The 21,689-nt window shown below is 39.3% G+C and overlaps 1 protein-coding gene across 1 annotated transcript in view; it reads right to left on the bottom strand.

Moving 5' to 3' along the window:
- Positions 1–637: 637 nt before the first annotated feature.
- The window catches only part of LOC124719659 (putative sodium-dependent multivitamin transporter), a 176,930-nt gene continuing 155,878 nt past the window's right edge, over positions 638–21,689 (bottom strand). Inside the window, exons 7-10 of the mRNA XM_047244871.1 lie at positions 21,336–21,487; positions 14,331–14,526; positions 8,874–9,041; positions 638–997 (exon numbers count right to left, since the gene is read on the bottom strand). Of these exons, the coding sequence (XP_047100827.1) occupies positions 8,913–9,041; positions 14,331–14,526; positions 21,336–21,487 (477 nt within the window). The 3' untranslated portion in view covers positions 638–997; positions 8,874–8,912. The remainder of the gene's footprint in view (positions 998–8,873; positions 9,042–14,330; positions 14,527–21,335; positions 21,488–21,689) is intronic.

Raw genomic sequence — 21,689 nt, 5'->3', positions numbered from 1 at the left:
TTTGTTGATTTCTTTGCCAATTATGCAATATGTGTTTGTATAAGTTCAGCTGTGGTGGAAGTGGTGCAGATAGCAATGCAGTGTGTTGTATTGAGTTCTATTTAAACTGATGCATTATTCAAAAGAGTGAAGTACAGATGCAGCTTGATTTCGAATTACTCAATTTACTACAGGTGCCAAAAATCAGCTGACAGTGGGTGAGTGAATGATGAAATAAAGAAACATTCATATTTAAAAAAATTTTAAAGCTGAAATGGCAAAATGGTTTTAACCTTCAAAAAATTTACTTTGGCTAGGAACCCATACACACAAGACAAGACAGATTCTTCTAAAGTGCAATGTGCTCTAGAAAAATAATTACGGTGCAGCAAATATGATGAAAAACGTACATGTGCAAATTTTGTGATTGGTTTGTATCTGTGACCTTTTATAGGCAACTAGTTTTATTTTGGAGGCATCTTTTCTATGCCATTCAACAATATTATTCAGCCATCTTTACACCATCCAATGCCTCCATCCTCCTGTAGTATTGATCTTCATCACACGATTATTGATTTGCTGGTCAGAACTTTTTCCAATATTGTAATAATTATTGTCATACTTTGCTCACAGTTTACCAGGTAAGCAATTGCCCATATTTAATAAGTCCACTGAAATGTTACATTTGTGAAAGTTTCTACACTGCGCAGTATTGCATCTCCAGTTAACTTCAGCAACATTTTTCTGTCTCATATAATCTCTCCCACTCTCTTTGGCTGCTTCTGTCGAGACTTCATGCACCTATAAAACTGATTTTGCAGTGCTTTATTATTTGCAGCAATTCAGCTGAACAGAAGAGAACTGAGAATAAAAAGCACAGCTATTACAAACTGAGGAATACTGAGTGTTTACATTTTTTTTTCCTTTTTTACAAAACTAGAAAATAAATAGACTAAGTTGTTGCAGCCTCTGTAGAGAAGGCTGGAATGTCTCAGGCTGGGAACCTGCAGATCAGCACCTGCAACACAATAACAGGGAAAACAAACAGTCACACACACTGGATTTCAAACATTCAGTTTACGTGGTTGTGGGAAACATACATGCTTCATAAAGGGAAATTAAAGAAACCTTTGGAAAAGCTCAGAGGGCAAACTCATATTTAGCAAAGAAAGGAAGGCTGAAATGTGGAAGAAATATACAGAGGCAGTAGATGAACATGATATGGGAGATATGACATTGTGAGAAGAGTCTGACAGAGCATTGAAAGATGTAAGTGAAAACAAGGCACTTGGAAATAGATGAAATTCCCCCAGAAATACTGAGCTCCTTGGAAGAGTCAGCCATGACAAAACTATGCTGCCTGGTGTTCAAGACATGTGTTACAGGTGAAATACCCACAAACATCAAGAAAAATTTTATAACTGCTATTTCAAAAAAGGCAAGTGACAGGTGTGAAGGCAAATGACAGGTGTGATAATACTGAACCATAAGTTTAATAATTCATGACGGCAAACTTCTAGCAAATTATTTATAGAAGAATGGAAAGAATCATACAAGCCAAATCAGAGGAGAATCTCCTCTTTTAAGTTGCTAAGATAGCAGGAATAAAATTCAGGGTGCACAAGCTTACAGTCTGTAAAGAAACCAGAGTACAGGTACAGGAATTAAAAAGCATGAGAAGAAAGAGTCAGGGTTGTAGCAAACTAGACTGCAGTGAGAAGAACTGAAGGACACAAAAGGAATGAGACCAGGTTTTAGCCTATATCCCAAGTTACTCAGTTTGTACATTGAGCAATAGAAAAGGAAACCAGACAATTTTGGACAGGGAATTATAATTTAGGGAGCAGACAAAAAATCGAAGTTTATTGATAACATCATAATTGTATCAGAGACAGCAAAGGGCTGCGGGAATCAGTCGAATGGAATGGATAACGCCTTCAGAAGAGGTTACAAGGTGAACACCAACAAAAGTAAAGCAAGGCTAGTGGAATGTAGCCTAATTAAATAAGGAGGGGGCGGGGCTATTTTATTAGGAAATGAGACACTGAAAGCTACAGATGAGTTTTGCTATATGGACAGCAAAATAAATGACAATGACCAAAGCAGAGAGGATGTAAAATGCAAATAAGAAGGTAATTATTCACAAAAAAGAGAAATTTATTAACATCAAATACAAATTTAAGTGTTAAGGAGTCTCTTCTGAAAGTATCTTTCTTAATTGCAGCCCTGTATAGAAGTCAAATGTCAACAATATGGACTTCTGGGAAGAAACATGGTGCTATGGGAGAATTCTGAAGATTAGATGGGTAGACTAATGTGGAGGTACAGAACCAAATTATGGAAAAAAAAGAAATTTATTGTTCAACTTGACAGAAAGAGTAGTTTGATTGAGAGGACTTAATCCTGAGGCAGCAATGAATTGTTGTAGGGGAGTATCTGCAGGGAGGGGGGGGGGGGGGGGAATTGTAGAGCTTTGCTGCAGAAATAAGGCTGATAACAATGTAATCTCAGTCTCTTTTACAATGAGAAGATATGTTGCATATTTGATACTATTTTCGCTATATTGAGTCATACATAGTTTAAATTCATATCTACATCTACATCCATATTCTGCAATCCACTGTGAGGTGCGTGGCAGAGGATACATAACATTGTACCAGTTATTAGGCTTTCTTCCTGTTCCGTTCATGTATGGAGTGTGGGAAGAATGATTGAATGCCTCTGTGCATGCAGTAATTATTCTAATCTTATCCTCACAGTCCCTGTGTGAGTTATACATTTGGGATTGTAGTATATCCCTAGAGTAATCATTTAAAGCTGCTTCTTGAAACTCTGTCAGTAGACATTCTGGGGATACTTTACACCTATCTTTGAGAGTCTTCCAGTTCAGGTCCTTCAGTATCTATCTGACAATCTTCCACGGATTAAACAAACCTGTGATTATTTGAGCTGCCCTGCTCTGTATACAGGGTGACAACTATTGAACTATATGAAAAAAAGTTAAATTAGTTACAAACTATGGCATGCATACACTTTATTCAACATGTAAATGTCACTACAGATATTTGGATTTAGGTTATGACACGTTTGATATATCTGCCAACATTGGCAATGATGTGGCACAGATGAATAGCGAAATTGTACACGACTTGTTGAATTGTCTGAACATTGATGCTGTCGATGACCTCCGAAATGGCGTTTTCCAGCTCGGCAATGGTTTTGGGGTTATTGTGTACACCTTGTCTTTAATATAGCCCCACAAAATGCAGTCACATGTTTTCAGATCCAGAGGATCTGGATGAGGGGAACGTGGCCTGTGCCAGTGGCCTCTGGGTACTCCAGAGCCAGAATGGGGTCCCCAAAGTGCTCCTCCAGGGCATCAAACACGCTCCTGCTTTCGTGGGGTTAAGTTCTGTCTTGCATGAACCACTTATTGTAGAAATAAGGGTCACTTTAGATAATGGGGACAAAATTGTCTTACAAAACATTCACATACTATTAAGAAGTTACTGTGCCAGCAAGAGAGATAGCACCGATTATTCCACGACTGGACATTGCACACCACACAGACACCCACTGAAGGTGAAGAGACTTCTCGATAATGAAATGCAGATTCTCAGTCCCCCCAAATGCACCAATTTTGCTTGTTGACGGACTCGTCTAAATGAAAATGCACTTTTCCGTTAAACCGAACAATATTCAGATCAAAGTCCTGTTTGTCAGTTCTGTGTACAATAGTGCTGATGAAACGCAACCACTGTTCCATACCCTTGGGGCTAAATGGCTGACGGGTTTGAATTTTGTACGGGAATAGACGCATGTTTCAACAACAATTTGTCGCAGTATCTCCGGTTGGTTCCCACCTGTTGTGCAGCTCATCTCATCAATTTCCTGTGGCCGGTTTGAAACACAGCATGCATATTCTTGAAGTTTTCAGCCTTTTGGATGACCAATATTGCTGACACTGTCCTCACGACACTACCCATTCTCTCAAACTTGCAAATCAAATTGTTGATTGTTAGCACACTTGGACCAGTTGTCTTCAGCTCGAACTATTTCCTTCGGACCACAGTTGGGGTTCTATTGCTCGTATGGTAGGCCTTTACAAGCACTATACACTCAGGCACACTGTGCTGTGACATTTTTGCATGCAAATGGTGAAAGGCATGTGTGAATTCACATACCAATTCCCATCATGCCCTGCAGCCAACCGTGTAGTTTGAACATCCTAACGCAAGCCATTCAGAATTTGATGATGATTTTATTTCATATAGTTCAATAGCTGTCAGAATGTACATTCAATATCTCCTGTTAGTCCTGTCTGGTATGGGTCCCACACTTGAGCAATATTCTTGAACGAGCCGCACAAGTGATTTGTAAGCAATCTCCTTTGTAGACTGCATGCACTTCCACAGTATTCTACCAATGAAGCACAGTCTAACAGCAGCAACTACCCACAACTGAGCCTGAGTGAACATCCCATTTCATATCCCTACAAAGCATTACAACCAGTTATTTGTATGAGCTGGATAATCCAAACTGTGGCTCATTGATGATATAGTCATAGGATACTGCATTTTTTCATTTTGTTGAGTGCAAAATTTTACGTTTTTGAACATTTAGAGAAAGTTGCCAATCTCTGCACCACACTGAAATCTTAACAAGATCTAACTGAATATTTATAAAATATTTATCCCACTTTCTTTCAGATAGTACTTCATTATAGATAACTGCATCATCTGTGAAAATCCTGATTTTACTATTAATACTATCTGCAAGGTCATTAACATACAACAAGAACACTACTTGCGTCACAACAGCTAAAATGACTTCTGCATCTGACAATGACTCTCCATCCAAGATAGCATGCTGCATCCTTCTTACCAAAAAGTCCTCAATCCAGTCACAAATATCACTTGATACCTCATATGATCATACTTTTGACAATAAGCAAAGCTGTGGTTCTAAGTCAAATCCTTTTCAGAAAACAAGAAACATAACATCCACCTGGTTGCCTTGATCCAAAGCTTTCAATATGTCATGGGAGAAATGTGAAAGTTTGGTTTGAAAATCATGCTGTCTGGCATTGAGGAGGTCATTCTATTCAATGTACATCATTTTGTTTGAGCTGAGAAAATGTTCTAAGATTCTACAACAAATTGATGTCAAGGATATTAGATGACAGTTTTGTGGATCACTTCTACTACCTTTCTTGTAGATAGGTGTGACCTAAACCTTTTTCGGAGAACTTGACACAGTTTTTTGTTTAAGGGATCTATGATAGATTACAGTTATGAGATGGGCTGACTCAGCCACAAATTCAGTATAGACTCTGACAGGGATTCAATCGGACCTGCAGCTTTGTTCAGTTTCAATAATCTCAGCTATTTCTTAACACCACTAACACTAATACTTCTTTCATTCATCTTTTCAGTGGTACAAGGACTAAAGTTGAGCAATTCTCCTGGGTTTTCCTTTGCAAAGTAAATCTGAAAATGTAGTTAAGCATTTCAGGTTTTGCTCTGCTACCCTCAATTTCAGTTCCTGTCTCATTCACTAGGGCTGGACACTAACTTTGTGCATTAACAGCCTTTACATAGAAACAGAATTTCTTTGGTTTTTGTGAAATGTCATTTTCATAATATTCTGCTATGGTAGTCATTGAAGGCATCAGTAATTGATCTCTTGACAGCCAAATGCATTTCATTCAGCATCTATCTATAGCCCTACTATTTGTTTTACACCTGTTATGCAGTAATCTTTGTTTGTTTAGAAGTTTCTTTGCAGTGACAGTGTATCATGGAGTTTCCCTAATGGCAGTAAATAGACAACCTTGACATAATTTACTTTTAGATATGCACTGTAAAGTGTTGGATGAAAGTTCAGCCTATTCCCCTGGCATGTTTCACTCAGACTTCCATTTCCTCTTAAAATTCAAAGTTGCTCTTGTTCATCAGCATTTTTCACCTAACACAGAAGCAACTCCAGCTGTGGAAGAGTGCCTTGCAGCCCTTCCAATGGTACACTACAAATACGAAATTTCACTGGATGAAATATGTTAATGTTAAAGAAGATTATGTTGAAAAACATTCTGGAAACATAAATGCACGTTTTTCAGTATGCGGCAGAGAACTTTCGAGACCTCCCTCTTATCTTCACTGATTTCATCTCTACTGATTACACTTATTACACATTTCAGTTAATTCTGAAGTTCATTATGAAGTGCACAGCAGAAGACACAGCCCACTGTACCACATATTTACATTTCATCCTGCTCCATTACCTCGTACAATTCTGTCTGTATTATGTCTGAAATGCAAAGTCTTTTTTGTGAGGTAAGGGAGATAGTTACACACAGAGAAATAATCCATTTTAAAAATGACATTCCTACAGCGTGATTATATCAAACCTATGGAAATGCTGGAAAGGCGTTATTTCAGTGGATAAAAAGTGGTATTATTGGTTTGTCCAATGCATGATATCTTTATGTAATTACTGATGCAAGGGGGTGGGAGATTGTCACCCCCAAGGAAGTTGCATCACAGGAATGCCATTTTTGAAAATACTGCAGTGAATGGAAAGAGTAATGACTCGAGGAATAAACTCTGGAATTTTGGTGTATGGAGTTATTGCTCCTTCTATAAAAGCAGGCAACAAATGTTCATAATATTGAGGTATTCAGTGGTGTAACTGATTACTACTTGGAAAGCTAGCATTCATTTATTTGCATACCATTTATATAAGAGTATATATATTTCTTTTCACACATTTTGTAATTCTTCCATGAGGTCTTCCATGAGATCCTATAGCTCTGATATTTTTCTTGCATGGACTTTTACGTTGTAGTATTGTGATTCTTCACTGGATAACTGTCTATTAAAGTTGGAAATCTGCTGCTTGCTTAAGAAAATGTGTTGCTCTGACATCCACAAATCCACAAAAATATTTATACAGGGTGTTACAAAAAGGTACGGCCAAACTTTCAGGAAACATTCCTCACACACAAAGAAAGAAAATATGTTACGTGGACATGTGTCCGGAAACGCTTACTTTCCATGTTAGAGCTCATTTTATTACTTCTCTTCAAATCACATTCATCATGGAATGGAAACACACAGCAACAGAACGTATCAGCGTGACTTCAAACACTTTGTTACAGGAAATGTTCAAAATGTCCTCCGTTAGTGAGGATACATTCATCCACCCTCCGACGCACGGAATCCCTGATGCGCTGATGCAGCCCTGGAGAATGGCGTATTGTATCACAGCCATCCACAATATGAGCATGAAGAGTCTCAACATTTAGTACCGGCGTTGCATAGACAAGAGCTTTCAAATGCCCCCATAAATGAAAGTCAAGACGGTTGAGGTCAGGAGAGCGTGGAGGCCACGGAATTGGTACGCCTCTACCAATCCATCGATCACCCATTCTGTTGTCGAGAAGCGTACGAACACTTCAACTGAAATGTGCAGGAGCTCCATCGTGCATGAACCACATATTGTGTCGTACTTGTAAAGGCACATGTTCTAGCAGCACAGGTAGAGTATCCCGTATGAAATCATGATAACGTGCTCCATTGAGCGTAGGTGGAAGAACACGTGGCCCAATCGAGACATCACCAACAATGCCTGACCAAACATTCACAGAAAATCTGTGTTGATGACGTGATTGCACAATTGCATGCGGATTCTCGTCAGCCCACACATGTCGATTGTGAAAATGTACAATTTAATCACGTCGCAATGAAGCCTCATCCGTAAAGAGAACATTTGCACTGAAATGAGGATCGACACATTGTCAGATGAACCATTCGCAAAAGTGTACCCCTGGAGGCCAATCGGCTGCTGATAGTGCCTGCACATGCTGTACACGGTACGGAAACAACTGGTTCTCCCATACCACTCTCCATACAGTGACGTGGTCAACGTTATCTTGTACAGCAGCAACTTCTCTGACGCTGACATTAGGGTTATCATCAACTGCACGAAGAATTGCCTTATCCATTGCAGGTGTCCTCGTCATTCTAGGTCTTCCCCAGTCGCGAGTCGTAGGCTGGAATGTTCCGTGCTCCCTAAGACGCCGATCAATTGCTTCGAACGTCTTCCTGTCGGGACACCTTCGTTCTGGAAATCTGTGTCGGTACAAATGCACCGCGCCACAGCTATTGCCCTGTGCTAATCCGTACATCAAATGGGCATCTGCCAACTCCGCATTTGTAAACATTTCACTGACTGCAAAACCACGTTCGTGATGAACACTAATCTGTCGATGCTACGTACTGATGTGCTTGATGCTGGTACTGTAGAGCAATGAGTCGCATGTCAACACGAGCACCGAAGTCAAGATTACCTTCCTTCAATTGGGCCAACTGGCGATGAATCGAGGAAGTATAGTACATACTGGCGAAACTAAAATGAGCTCTAACATGGAAATTAAGCGTTTCCGGACACATGTCCACATAACATCTTTTCTTTATTTGTGTGTGAAGAATGTTTCCTGAAAGTTTGGCCGTACCTTTTTCTAACACCCTGTATAATTTGGTACCAGGTGGTGGTAATGAAAGGACTAACACACATATAGCTGAGCATGACCTCACAAATTAAGTTCTGGCACAGGTAAACAAGAAAAATTATCCAGTCAGTATACTCTGTGACCTTGCTACAGTCTGTGACATCATGCCTTCTACAAATGGCATCTAACCTTCAGAATAGAAAGTAGAGGGTTGCACTGGTGCACTTAGACACAAGAACGAAACAAACTTGACAATTGTATAACATCAAATGTAGGTCCCATAAGTGGCAGTACCAGGTCTGTTGTTTATCTTGGGTCAAATTATGATGATCCCTCAAGTATAGGGTACATACATTCATGGTCGCATGCCATGTGGATTCACCTTTCAGCTCACAGCAGTCCCCACTGTACTCTGTCGACATCACATTGGGGTGACGTGGTGGCCACCTATGCCATTGAGCGGCTCCTCCTGGCTCTTGGTGTCTGCAGCTGGTCCCACACCATTGGACAGGTCACCGGCCACACGTGTCAGCTGCACCGGGTTGGAGCCCTGCACACACATACATACTGGCTGCACCCACTGACTGTGCTAGAGCCAAATAGGTAAAACTTTAAACTGTCAATATTTTATGGAACTTTTAAAAGGCCTTCAGATGCACAGATCTTTTAATTCTACAAGAGAAACTATAAAATGTTGCATTGTGAACAAAGTCTTGTCTCAGTTACAGAAAACAGATCACATTAACAAATTATAATACAGGAATAAAACCAAATTCACAGTGAGAAATGCACTAAGTATGGAGATCCACAAGGATAAGTATTTCGCCCACTACTGTTTTGCCCTAAATAAAATGTGATATAGAGATTCTTGAGCAATAATTCTGGGCGTATTGGTATGAGAAATCCATGCTATCCAGTGGCTTTTTACAGAATAATTGCTTCTAGTTTAACTCTTTACACAATTTTTTTTTTCATATCTGGATTGGGCTGCAAACTAAGCTTTCATTTGACTCAGCTGCTATATACGGGACCTAATTGTTAAATACTGTATATTTTATTGTCATGGAAAAATATTTGGACTTCACTTGTAACTGCCCGCAATTGACTTTACAAGGAGATGATGATTACAGAGCAATCTAATTAACAGGACATTGAACTCACAGAGACACAGAATTCCACTGTTCACTGGTTGTAGCTTTTCTGATGTGGTATGAAGATATTATGATATGGTTTGCCATCCATGTGAGAATATTTCATTATAGCATCGCTGTATTGTTCCTTCCACTGCATTCAGTGAACCTTCACACTAGATATATTGGCCAACTCGATCCATACTACTCTGCACCACTGTTAACATACAGCTAACACTGCCAGAAAAGAAACCTAAGAAAGTACTGAGCTGTTTGAAAATCCAGCTTGAGGGGAAAGATTAAAATGGACATTACTGATGTTGGCAGCAAGAATCGCCAGCAAATGGAACAAATTTGTTTCCAAACAAGACACACAGTGCATAATGTAAATGTTGGGTTGCAAATGTCTATGATATGCAGACATTTGCAGCACAACCACATCACAATACCTTCACAGCAGGCCAGAATAGCTACACCCAGGCCTATCACTGAAGCCTGTTTGTGTACAGTGTAGTTTTGCCTTTCTTTAAGTTTACAGTCCCGTTAGTTTGGTTACTCTGAAATCTTCTTCTTCTTCTTCTTCTTCTTCTTCTTCTTCTACTTCTTCATAAGTCAGTTGCTGGGAAGTTATAAGTGAACTTTAAGTAACTTTCAACAATAAGTACAATGTAGAGTAGTTAACAGTAACTTTCTGAATATAGTGGGTAAGTTAAATAAAATCTTAGTTTCTCCAGGTAATTATCTAATTCTCTTAGGAAATGGCTTTCAAAGACTGCTACCTGAAATACACCTCTATGATACTGGAAAGGTGGAGATTCAGTCACTGAGTCAATAAGTGAAGACTAAGAACTCTCAGGTACATGATGGATTATCTAGCAGAATACTAAAGCACTGTGCTGCCTATGTTGGTCCAGTACTTGGCCAAATTTGTAATTCTTCTTTTAGTAATGTTTAGTTTCCTGAATGCTTAAAGAACTCAACAGTGAAACCACTTTATATAAAAAAAATATTTAAAAAATGGATAATGGAGACAAATTCACATTTCAGTGCCAATGGCTTTTCAGAAGGAGTTTAAAAAAATTAATAAGTAGCAATAATATTTTGTCTATTGTAAGTAATTGTACAACTGGGAATTTGCAGAAGTGACTTTATACTGACTGACCAGCCCAGTGACTGTACACGGTTGTGCACGAACTGCCCTCTGCTCTGTAGCAGCAGCTGTTTACAGATGCATATAAATCTGTCTCTACAGAACAATAAATTATGTATAAGATTTTTGAAAACATAGTCAGTGATCTTAAAAGTAGTTAAAATCAAGACTGTTTTAAATTTTAATTTTAATAAATTATGCAGTTGCTGAATTTCAACAGTAATATAAAAGACAGAAAAGTAGAGAAAACATATATACATTAAGCAATTAAGTTATTTTGATTAACAACTATCTGAATGCACAAAAAACAACACATGTAGCTGGTTCTAGTTTTATGAGCAAAATTTTAAGCGTGTACTAGAATTATGTGGAAGAACACATTGAGATTTGAGGGGACTCACTAAAATTCATCATCCTGGTGCTGTGGGGAACAGAACCCATGTTATAGTAAAAGTAGCTTCTTTTCCACATTTTCAAAGGTCTAAACAAAAAAATTTTACTGTGCAATCAAGTTTTGAACACAAGAACAACTGTTCAGAAGAGTAAAGTTTACACTTTTATCACAAATGCAATGTAGAATGAAATGAGTCAGTTCTTAATTGCAAAAGCCAGAGAATCTTAAATCTGTTCATTACTGCCCCACCTACCACAAATGCAAAGAAAGTTTCAGGTAAACCCTAGGTATTTTTTGGCATAGACTCCAAATCTGCGTTAAAATGAAGATTTCCATTTGAAAATAAAAAAATTGACCACTGCATTGTGGGGAGAGAAGTTAGTGGGCAGCACAGATATATGTCCCCTTTGAAAATATTAACTTTTTATCTGGAACATTTTTTCATACAATTCACATTTTTTGGAGCTATTCAGTTGTTCTATACCAAAACAAACAACCTATACATTAAATACAGGGTGTTTAAATATAGTGTCATATATTCCTATATGAGTTAGTATTGGTGAATAATAGAAGGAAAGTACTTATTTTGATATGTCCAAAAATCAATACCTGTTATGACATGAGCTGTTGAAAATCCGCAGTTCTCAGACTGTATTTTATTTACAGATGAGGCAGAATTCACAAGAGATGCCATAGTAAATAACTACAGTATGCATGTATGGACCAATGCAATACTTGAGCAATCACAGTGATAAGGCATCAGGATCACTTCAGAATGAATGTATGGCTGGGAATTGTCAGTGAAAGGCTCTTAGGGCCGTAGACTTTACCATACAGTTAAACAGGTGCCGCATATCAGTTTTCTGTACAATAAATTATTAGCACTAATGGAGAACATTACCATTACAGAATGATGATTGTTTTATGCATGACAGGTCACCACCCAATTTTCTACTGATTGTGTAACAGTATCTCACTGCAATGCTCATGGGTAATGGATTGACTGGGGAGGTCCAGTACCATGGTCTCCTCATTGACCAAATCTGAATCCGTTGGATTTCTGGCTCTGGGGATATTTAACAACATTGATGTGTGCCCGACCCATCAACAATGTCAAAATGTTGCAGTAGCTTATGACCAATGCACAAAACACAATCCAAATGGTGCTCCGTATATCTGAAAGAACGCTTATTCACTGTGAAGTAGCACTGAAGAATGCATCAGAATGCATGGTAAGTGCATGCCTGTAGCATATATTTCTATGTAACATACAGATGGGAATGAGAGAACACATTGAGCCATATCTCAACAGATACTGGTTTCCGGACACATCTTTTATTCCATTTTTGACCAATATTAGCTCCTATAGGTATATGTAACAATTTTCTATAATACCCTGTATATGTAATGGGTGACATCACAATAAGTGGAGAAACAGTACCTTACTACATTCTGCGATGTCTAAATATAATTTGTGAGGCTCTTACTTTCTCCCCATTTTATTATCAGTTTCTTGGTGGTTCTCCTTTTACCTTAAGTTGCCTTGTTTGCACAAATATTGAGCTTTTCGGTCACCCCAACACCGCTATATGTGATCCAGCATGACACATGGCATTTCCTGTAAGCTCAATCTCTCTGATGAGCGAGACGACCTTTGACAAATGATCGGCATATATAGTGGAGCCATTCTTCTGACTCTCAGCGCCCATTAAGTCATAGAGCATATTGTGTAGCTACATCACAGAAGCTGAGTTGTCAGATCGGCCCCAGTGGGGTCATACCAGAATGGCTCATGTGACTTTTTTTAAAACTAAGTACCAAGATTTGTCTCTTGAGAGCCATTTAAGCCACTAGACTAAATAAGTCTGCAGTCAAGAAAGACACTCTATAATTTAATAATAAAATTAAATAAATTAAGTTTAATAATAAAGTAAAGGACAAAAGAGATAAAGCTAGTATTCTTTACCCCACAGAATCTTGGTCAAACACTTGTAAATAAATAGTATGTGGCCTGTGAAAAGTACGACACTGTTGGTATATATTGCATCAGTTGTGACAATTGTCCTGCCAGGTATGTGTGGCAGACTGGCAGAGGGTCTGCTATTATGTTTCGAGAACACTACAGTCTGAGAAATTCAAAGTCTACTTTAAGTACCAGCTTACGTGATTCACGCCATTCCATAACAGGTGTAGTCAATAATTCAAAAGTCTTAGACAGAGAAGTGAAGGACCAGATCTTAAACGTTGTGGAAGAGTCTAAAGTTATACCCCAAACATACCCTTAACAATCAGCTGGAGTTAAGACGTTACAATATACTGTCTATCTTTGATCACCTTTCAAAGATGTAGTGTGATATTTGCTAGATTATTGATCCTGGGCTTGTTGTTTCTGGTCTATTTGGTTTTACAATTTTTTTGCTGACATATTTTATAATTTATATGATTATGCTGTGTAACAGAGGCCTCAAACATTCCCAAAATATTTGGATTGAGTAAAAATGTTTGTAGCTTTCCCTGCTATGTGCACGGTGATGCTAGTGCCCTCCATGATACACATGAACACACTGGCACACTGAGGAGGCTGAAGCATTGCTGTCTGCAGCTTCCCAGTATGAACTGAGGATTCATAACCAGGGGCGTTCAATGTATCTAGCTGGGGCTTTTACTTTTCTTGTTTTGTTATTTTGCTCTTTTCACTGTAGGTAGGTGCACATTTAACATTTCAGTTTTAAACCTGTCAATTTGAATTACATCCCGCTTGTTGTGGGTAACAGTACCTTACTTTGAGATGTCGACTACCCCTCCTTTTTGTATCTGGGTTTAAACATGTCACTGATGTGTGAGTACTTCATATTGGTTGTCGTCAGCATAGGTTATTAGGATAGCTATCTGTTTATCATAATGTTCATTGTACATTTCCTATCTTGTACACCTGAAGATGTGATTTGAAATCACAAAAGTTTTTGTGTTCACATAATAGTTCATATACAAGTGAAAGAGGTTTATTTCAGAAACACTTTATAATCAACTCCACCACTAAAACAGGTTTTAATCCAATACTAAATGTGTCTTCAAACAGATTATATCTGAAATTGACTGCCTAATCAGTTGTCAGGACATCGCTCAGCTGGAGACAGTGCTGCCACTGTTACCACTGCCACTCACCCTGCGCCCTCTCCTCGCGAGCAGCACCCTCCGGACTGGCGGCACGAAGAGGTCGGGGTCTGGCGGCGGCAAGCTGCGGTCCCCCTTGCAGGTGACGCCCGCCACCCACGACGCGACGGCGCCCACGACGAGTGTCAGCAGGAATCCCAGCATGACAACCCACAGGTACGACACGCGGTACAGGTAGAAGTACTCGCTGCAATGTGGGGGATAATACGTATTGTACACATGTGTAACATGTGGATCCCAGGTGTGGTGTGCGTGTGACATCACGATATAACTGCCAATGTTGTTGTTGTGGTCTTCAGTCCAGAGACTGGTTTGATGCAGCTCTCCATGCTACTCTAACCTGTGCAAGCTTCTTCATCTCCCAGTACCTACTGCAACCTACATCATTCTGAATCTGTTTAGTGTATTCATCTCTTGGTCTCCCTCTATGATTTTTACCCTCCACGCTGCTCTCCAATACTAAATTGGTGATCCATTGATGCCTCAGAACATGTCCTACCAACCGATCTCTTCTTCTAGTCAAGTTGTGCCACAAACTCCTTTTCTCCCCAATTCTGTTCAATACCTCCTCATTAGTTATGTTATCTACCCATTTAATCTTGAGCATTCTTCTGTAGCACCACATTTTGAAAACTTCTATTCTCTTCTTGTCTAAACTACTTATCATCCACATTTCACTTCCATACATTTCTACACTCCATACAAATACTTTCAGAAACGACTTCCTGACACTTAAATCTATACCCAATATTAACAAATTTGTCTTCTTCACAAACGCTTTTCTTGCCATTGCCAGTCTAGATCTGATATCCTCTCTACTTCGACAATCATCAGTTATTTTGCTACCCAAATAGCACAACCCCTTTACTAATTTAAGTGTCTCATTTCTTAATATAATTCCCTCAGCATCACCTGATTTAATTCGACTACATTCCATTATCCTCGTTTTGCTTTTGTTGATGTTCATCTTATATCATCCTTTCAAGACACTGTCCATTCCATTCAGCTGCTCTTCCAGGTCCTTTGCTGTCTCTGACAGAATTACAATGTCACCGGCAAACCTCAAAGTTTTTATTTCTCCTCCATGGATTTTAATTCCTACTCCAAATTTTTCTTTTGCTTCCTTTACTGCTTGCTCAATATACAGATTGAATAACATTGGGGCTGGCCAGTGTGGCCGAGCGGTTCTAGGCGCTACAGTCTGGAACTGCACGACTGCTACGGTCGCAGGTTCGAATCCTGCCTCGGGCATGGATGTGTGTGATGTCCTTAGGTTAGTTCGGTGTAAGTAGTTCTTAGTTCTAGGGGACTAATGACCTCAGCAGTTAAGTCCCATAGTGCTCAGAGCCATTTTTGAATAACATTGGGGATAGGCTACAACCCTGTCACAGTCCCTTCCCAACCACTGCTTCTCTTTCATGCCACTTGAGTCTTATAACTGTCATCTGGTTTCTGTACAAATTGTAAATAGCCTTTCTCTCCCTGTATTTTACTCCTGCCACCTTCAGAATTTGAAAGAGAGTATTCCAATCAACTTTGTGAAACACAAGCTTGCCTTTCCTTAATCTGTTCTCTAAGATAAGTCATAGGGTCAGCATAGCCTCACATGTTCCAACATTTCTACTGCCAATATGGAATTTTAATTGAACGCTACTCTTTCCGTTTACTAAACTACCTCGTACAGTGTGCATTTTTTCATACTTCCATCCTTTTATTCTCAGGTGATGCTTCATTCCACTATTATGAGCCATATTTGAATGTTTTCTGTATATTCTTTGCTGATTTTATGTTAATCTCGTTTTATGAGACATTGCATTTCATTAATAGTTGCTTGTAAGTGGAAGTTACACAGTGTTTTAATAACTTTTCAATAAATTATTAGGAACAGTAAAAATGTATTGAAGTACTCATATATGCAGAAATGTTAAGAATAATCAAGAAGTTAGTATTGATTAGAATGAAAGCAGTTGCTGACATGTGTGAATATTACCAGACTATCAGTTTAGTAAGTCATGGTTGTAAAATACTAAAACAAATTCTTTACAGAAGAATGGAAGAACTGGTAGAAGCTGACCTGGTGGCAAGTTTGTATAGATTCTGGAGAAATGCAGCAAAATATGAGGCAATAGTGATCCTACAACTTATCTTAGAAGATAAATTAAGGAAAGGCAAACCTACATTTACAGTATTTGTAGACTTAAGAAAGGTTTTGACAGCTGTGCCTGGAATGCTCTCCTTAAATCCTGAAGGTAGTAGGGGTAAAATACAGGGAGCAAGAGTCTATTTACACCATGTGGAAGTTATAACAGTTTAGGGAACAGAGGAAAGCAGTCATTGAGTGAGTGAGGCAGGGTTGTAGGCCTATTACTAATGTTATTCAATCTGCACATTGAGCAAGAAGAAAAGGAAACCTAAGAAATATTTGGAGTAGGCATTAAAGCTCAAGGAGAAGAAATAAAAATTCTGAGGTCTGTCAATGACAGTGTAATTCCCTCAGAGGCAGCAAAGGCCTTGGAAGTGCAGTTGAAAATTATGGACAGTGTCTTGAGAGGAGGATATAAGATAAACATCAACTAAAGCAAAACAAGGATAATTGGATATAGTTTAATTAAACCAAGTTATGCTATGGGAATTAAATTAGGAAATGACACACTTGAAACAGTAGACGAGTTTTGTTATTTGGGCAGCAAAATAACTTAGTATGACTGGAGTAGAGAGGACATAAAATTTAGAGTGGCAATGGCAAGTAAGGCGTTTCTGAAGAAGAGAAATTATGTTAAAATTGAGTATCAATTTAAGCTTTAGGAAGTCGTTTCTGAAGCTATTTTTATCAGTGTATGTAGCCATGTTCGGAAGATAGAGTTCACACATGAAGAGACTAGAAGCCTCTGAAATGGGGTGCTATAGAAGAATGTTGTAAATTTAATGCCTAGGTTGTGTAACTAATGAGGAGGTACTAAATACAGTTGGGGGGCACAGCCTGACTAGAAGAAGGAATCGGTTGATAGGTGACATTCCGAGATACCAGGTGATCACCAATTCTGTACTGGAGGGAAGTGGGGGTGGGAGGGAAGGGGGCTGTAAAAATCATAGAGGGAGACCAAGACATGAACAGAGTAATCAGATTCAGTAGGATGTACGTTGCAGTAGTTACTCAGAGATGGAGAGTCTTGCACAGGCTAGAATAGCATGGAGAGCTGCATCAAACCAGTCTCTGGACTGAAGGCCACAACAACAGCAATAAACATTAATAATAATAAATAACGAAATATATGTTCACATTTTGTGCATATCCAGGTGTGCAATGAGAACATGTTGTGATAAACACTAGAACCAATCCTTATATCGTTCAGTGTAATAGCATCGGTGCTCTTTTTACACTCTCATGATCTACAGCCTTAACTAAGACAGGTAGTGCAAGGCTGATCTTCACTAATTTTCTCTTTTAGTTTCATAGGAAGGCAGGTTGTGGTGTTGACACTGCATTATCTGTGGCTAACATTATCCCAGGCTGAAGTTATCGCTGAATTGTTACTCGATATTTTATTAAAAAGATTTATGAATATAAGTCCTATATGCTATGGAAGGTAGAAAGTGTACGAGATGTGGCAGTAGCTGCTCCATGCCTGCTCTGGTGACTTTTGGCACCCACTGTCCACAACCTCCTCACTGCCCCACTACTACTGCAGGCCGACACCACCGTGGACAGTGAAGCTCTTGACACTGTGCTTCCAGGTGATCAGCTGAGTTGTGAAATGCACGTTCCTGTATGATATTTCAACAACAGACACAGTCGTCACCTTTGGGAGCTGCTAGCTGGGTCACTATGCATACTTGCTGCCTGGCCTACAACTGGACCGAAGCACTGTCTACGTCACACAGTTATTCGTAGCTGAGGCTGATTCCCAGTGCCAGTTACACACTGTGATCCTCTTTTGTTTTTCAGAGACCGCACTGATATTCCGTGAAATGCAAATGCCTTCAGTGTTTACCCCCCCCCTGGTGGGCAAGGTGCCCAGCCTAATTTAAACTGATACCTCCATTCCAGTTTACTACAACTTTTGGACTTCTTTGTATTGCTAGAATCCTTAATTACAGTGTCCCAGAAACTTTGTGTTTACACGAGGACACTGGCCTTACAGCATTTCATCTTGAGATTATATCAGAGGCAGTGCTCAGCGACAGCTGATTTTCTGAGCTGTTTTAGTTGGGTGTGTCAGTGAACCTGTCCTCGACTGTTCTCCTAGTCTGCCCCATGTAAGATATGCTACATACACTTGACCTTCTGAGAAGCACATCATCTCTAACATTGCAAGCCACATTGCTCATCTTTGTTGACGTGAGTGAAATACTGTGGATGCCGTTTTCCATACAGGCCTACTGATTTCAGTAGATATTGAGTAATTATTTGTATGTAACCTCCACCCCCCCTCCCCCCTGTATCTCAGGAGTTGATTACAAAGCCCACTCAGTGTATCAATCCAACTAACCTCTATTTCAGTACACTTCTTGTAGATGATATAATTCTGCAGCAGTGCTCTCATGATCTGACACTACACGAGGAAGGCTTTGCCGCAATGCCCATAGTTGGTAATAATGGCACAGTACAATGAGCCTACACCTGTGTAGTTCTGGAGTACATCGGATAGTGATTCAGCTGGAACTAACATATAAAGTAATATATCTTTTGTTATTATAATATTTTGTAACACTAGCAAAGTGTATTTCCTTAGTTTTAATTTATTGATTTATTTTGATGTTTGGGGAGCCATGTTTCTTATGTCACATTTAACTATTTTCCTTTATTTCTGAAAGCCTATGCCTTTGTATTTTGAGTTTCCAGAATGAAATACTGATAACCATATGTGAAAAATTATGTTCCCACTTATCAATTATCAGCAGAGAATTTTGGTCTTAACAATATTTAAAATTGTTAAAACCCCATTTTAAATTTATTGCATCTAACACTAATTGATTATTCAAGCTTAACAAAACTTCAATTACTATTTGATTAAAGTATTATACACATTCCATTTGTGAACAAATACCGATATGAGTGATACTCTACAATCCATCTTGTATCTTTGGTTTATGTTTCTCTAGCTGGAGGTAGTTGGCAGTCAGCTGTGGAGAAAGGAACCCGTTTTGTAACTGTGTTGATGATCAGACATGTGGAGGCAAAACTGCAACTTCTCTCCATTGCACCCATGTGAAACACATTGTTTATGTGTGAACAAATCTGAAAAACTGAAATTTATTATTTTTTTTTTTAAGAATTTCATTTTATACGTGATTAGAAAATTCTGAGAACATGACTGAAATGCATTGTTGACTATTTCATTGCATTAATGAATTGTGCTAGTATACTGAGACCAAGAAGGAGAAGGATATATTGTTCTGGAACATTTTCAAGATCCAGACACCCTTTTGGTAAAATCATACCCCATTTTTTTTTCCAGACAGCAAGCAAGAACAACAAGTACAACAATGTACTTAAGATGAGTGTTATTCTTAACTATTTATTGTTCACTATGTTAATGAAATGTTTCTAGCACCTGAGCCCTGCAATTTCTTTTAGTCAACTCTACATATCATGTCCACAGACAGACGTGTGACTTTTTACTGCAACAGTTATTCAAACATATTTTAATCATACAGCAGGAAACGGTGGCTTTAGAACACCTACTACATACCGGCTAGCAAAATATCTGGAACACCAAGAGTATGTGTATTTCAGAAAAAATTGTGTCATCTCAGTAAAACAAACATGTGAAGCAGTGCAGCAGGAGCTAGGAGTCAAACTCAGCTATAAATAGTGGTGTGACACAAATTTTAACATCATTCTTTACAAAAAGATATTTCCAAGTAAAAAACAAAGTCATATTCTATGAGAACATGGAAACATGTCTTTCAGCACCCATGTAAGGAACTATAATCTGGGAACTTCCATCCATTACTCAACAAAATAGGCCAGTTAGTACAAAATAAGTCATTAAGTGGAGTCTTTGGGAATCTCTGTGCACCCCTGCCCCCCCCCCCCTTTCCCTTCCAAATTGGGGCATCTTTACATCCTTACTGTGCACTCAGAACTGTGAGGAGCGACGTGACGCGCGATCGACAGGTGTATTACAGACACTGTCCTACAGATCTGTGCAAAACTTCATCAGGGTTTCACTGTGGTTTCCTTTTTTGCAACTGATTGGACCTTACTTTCTGAATAGCCCTCGTATGACTTTCTTTAAAAAAAAAAGGTAAATCCAGTGTGGAATGTAACAACATTATGAGAAAGATAATTGCAGTCTCTGGCTACTGAGACCTGACTTGGTTTGTGGCCTCATCAGACAGAGACTGCTGTCATGTATGAGTGAGCCCCATTTGTGTGTGTGTGTGTGTGTGTGTGTGTGTGTGTGTGTGTGTGTGTGTGTGTGCGCCCACGCGCGCGCGTTGCGCCCAATGAGGTCTTGTTGGCCAAACACTCATTTTCTGGTGCCTGTCTGCAACTCAGTATATCTGCTATATGGTGAGTAGCAACTATCCTTCTCACAATACTGTTACTAAGAAATGAGATTTATGAAGAAAAATCTAGACCCCAAAACAGCTTCTATGTGCTATTAAAAATTACATATCAATAAGCAAAGTTTTTCCTCTGTAGCATGGAACCCGTGAGGTGTGGAACTGACAACTTATGACCCAAATCTTCCCCTAAAGGAATCAAAAGAATGTGTGCTTTCAAACTTATAAACTAAATATTTTAATGTCATGCAGGTGATAGCAAAGGTGAAATAATGTGTGCAAAAAAGGAAAAAAATTGAATTTTGTGAGAGTCCAGGCAGCAGGTACACTTAACAGTACATCTCACATCAACTGGAGAAGATGACTGGGTCAGTCGTTGAAGTATCGTGTGGTATAATGGAACTGACAACTCTGCTGAGCACCCAAAAGTACAGTGTTAATTTATCACGCTGCGGAAATGTTTGAGGAGATGCTGCAGCCGACCTGGGGTCCTGGGTGGGCGGCGGCGGTGTGGCCGTAACGTTGAAGTCACAGCCGTCCGTCCTGGTGGGCAGCCTCACTGCGTCCGGCCGGGAGACGCCGAAGCCGACCCACATGGAGAAGGCGAGCCCCGTGGCCAGGCCCGTTATGGCTCCCTGCAACACCGTCAGGTAGCAGTAGGCGTTCAGTGGGAAGAGGGGATGAAAAATAGTTAAAAGAGTCTGCAGGGATCTGAGAAAAGTTCACGTCGCTCTTTCAGTTGACGGTGAGCAGAAAGAACTGAAGGATGAGAAAGCCTCGTGGGCATCTGTAGATATTTATGCAATCTGGGCAAGACTAATACTGCCATTTCTGATA

The sequence above is a fragment of the Schistocerca piceifrons genome, chromosome 11 (assembly GCF_021461385.2).
Source record: "Schistocerca piceifrons isolate TAMUIC-IGC-003096 chromosome 11, iqSchPice1.1, whole genome shotgun sequence".
Lineage (NCBI taxonomy): Eukaryota > Metazoa > Arthropoda > Insecta > Orthoptera > Acrididae > Schistocerca > Schistocerca piceifrons.
Note: the sequence above shows the minus strand (reverse complement) of the source record. Positions and strands in the feature narration are given on the sequence as shown.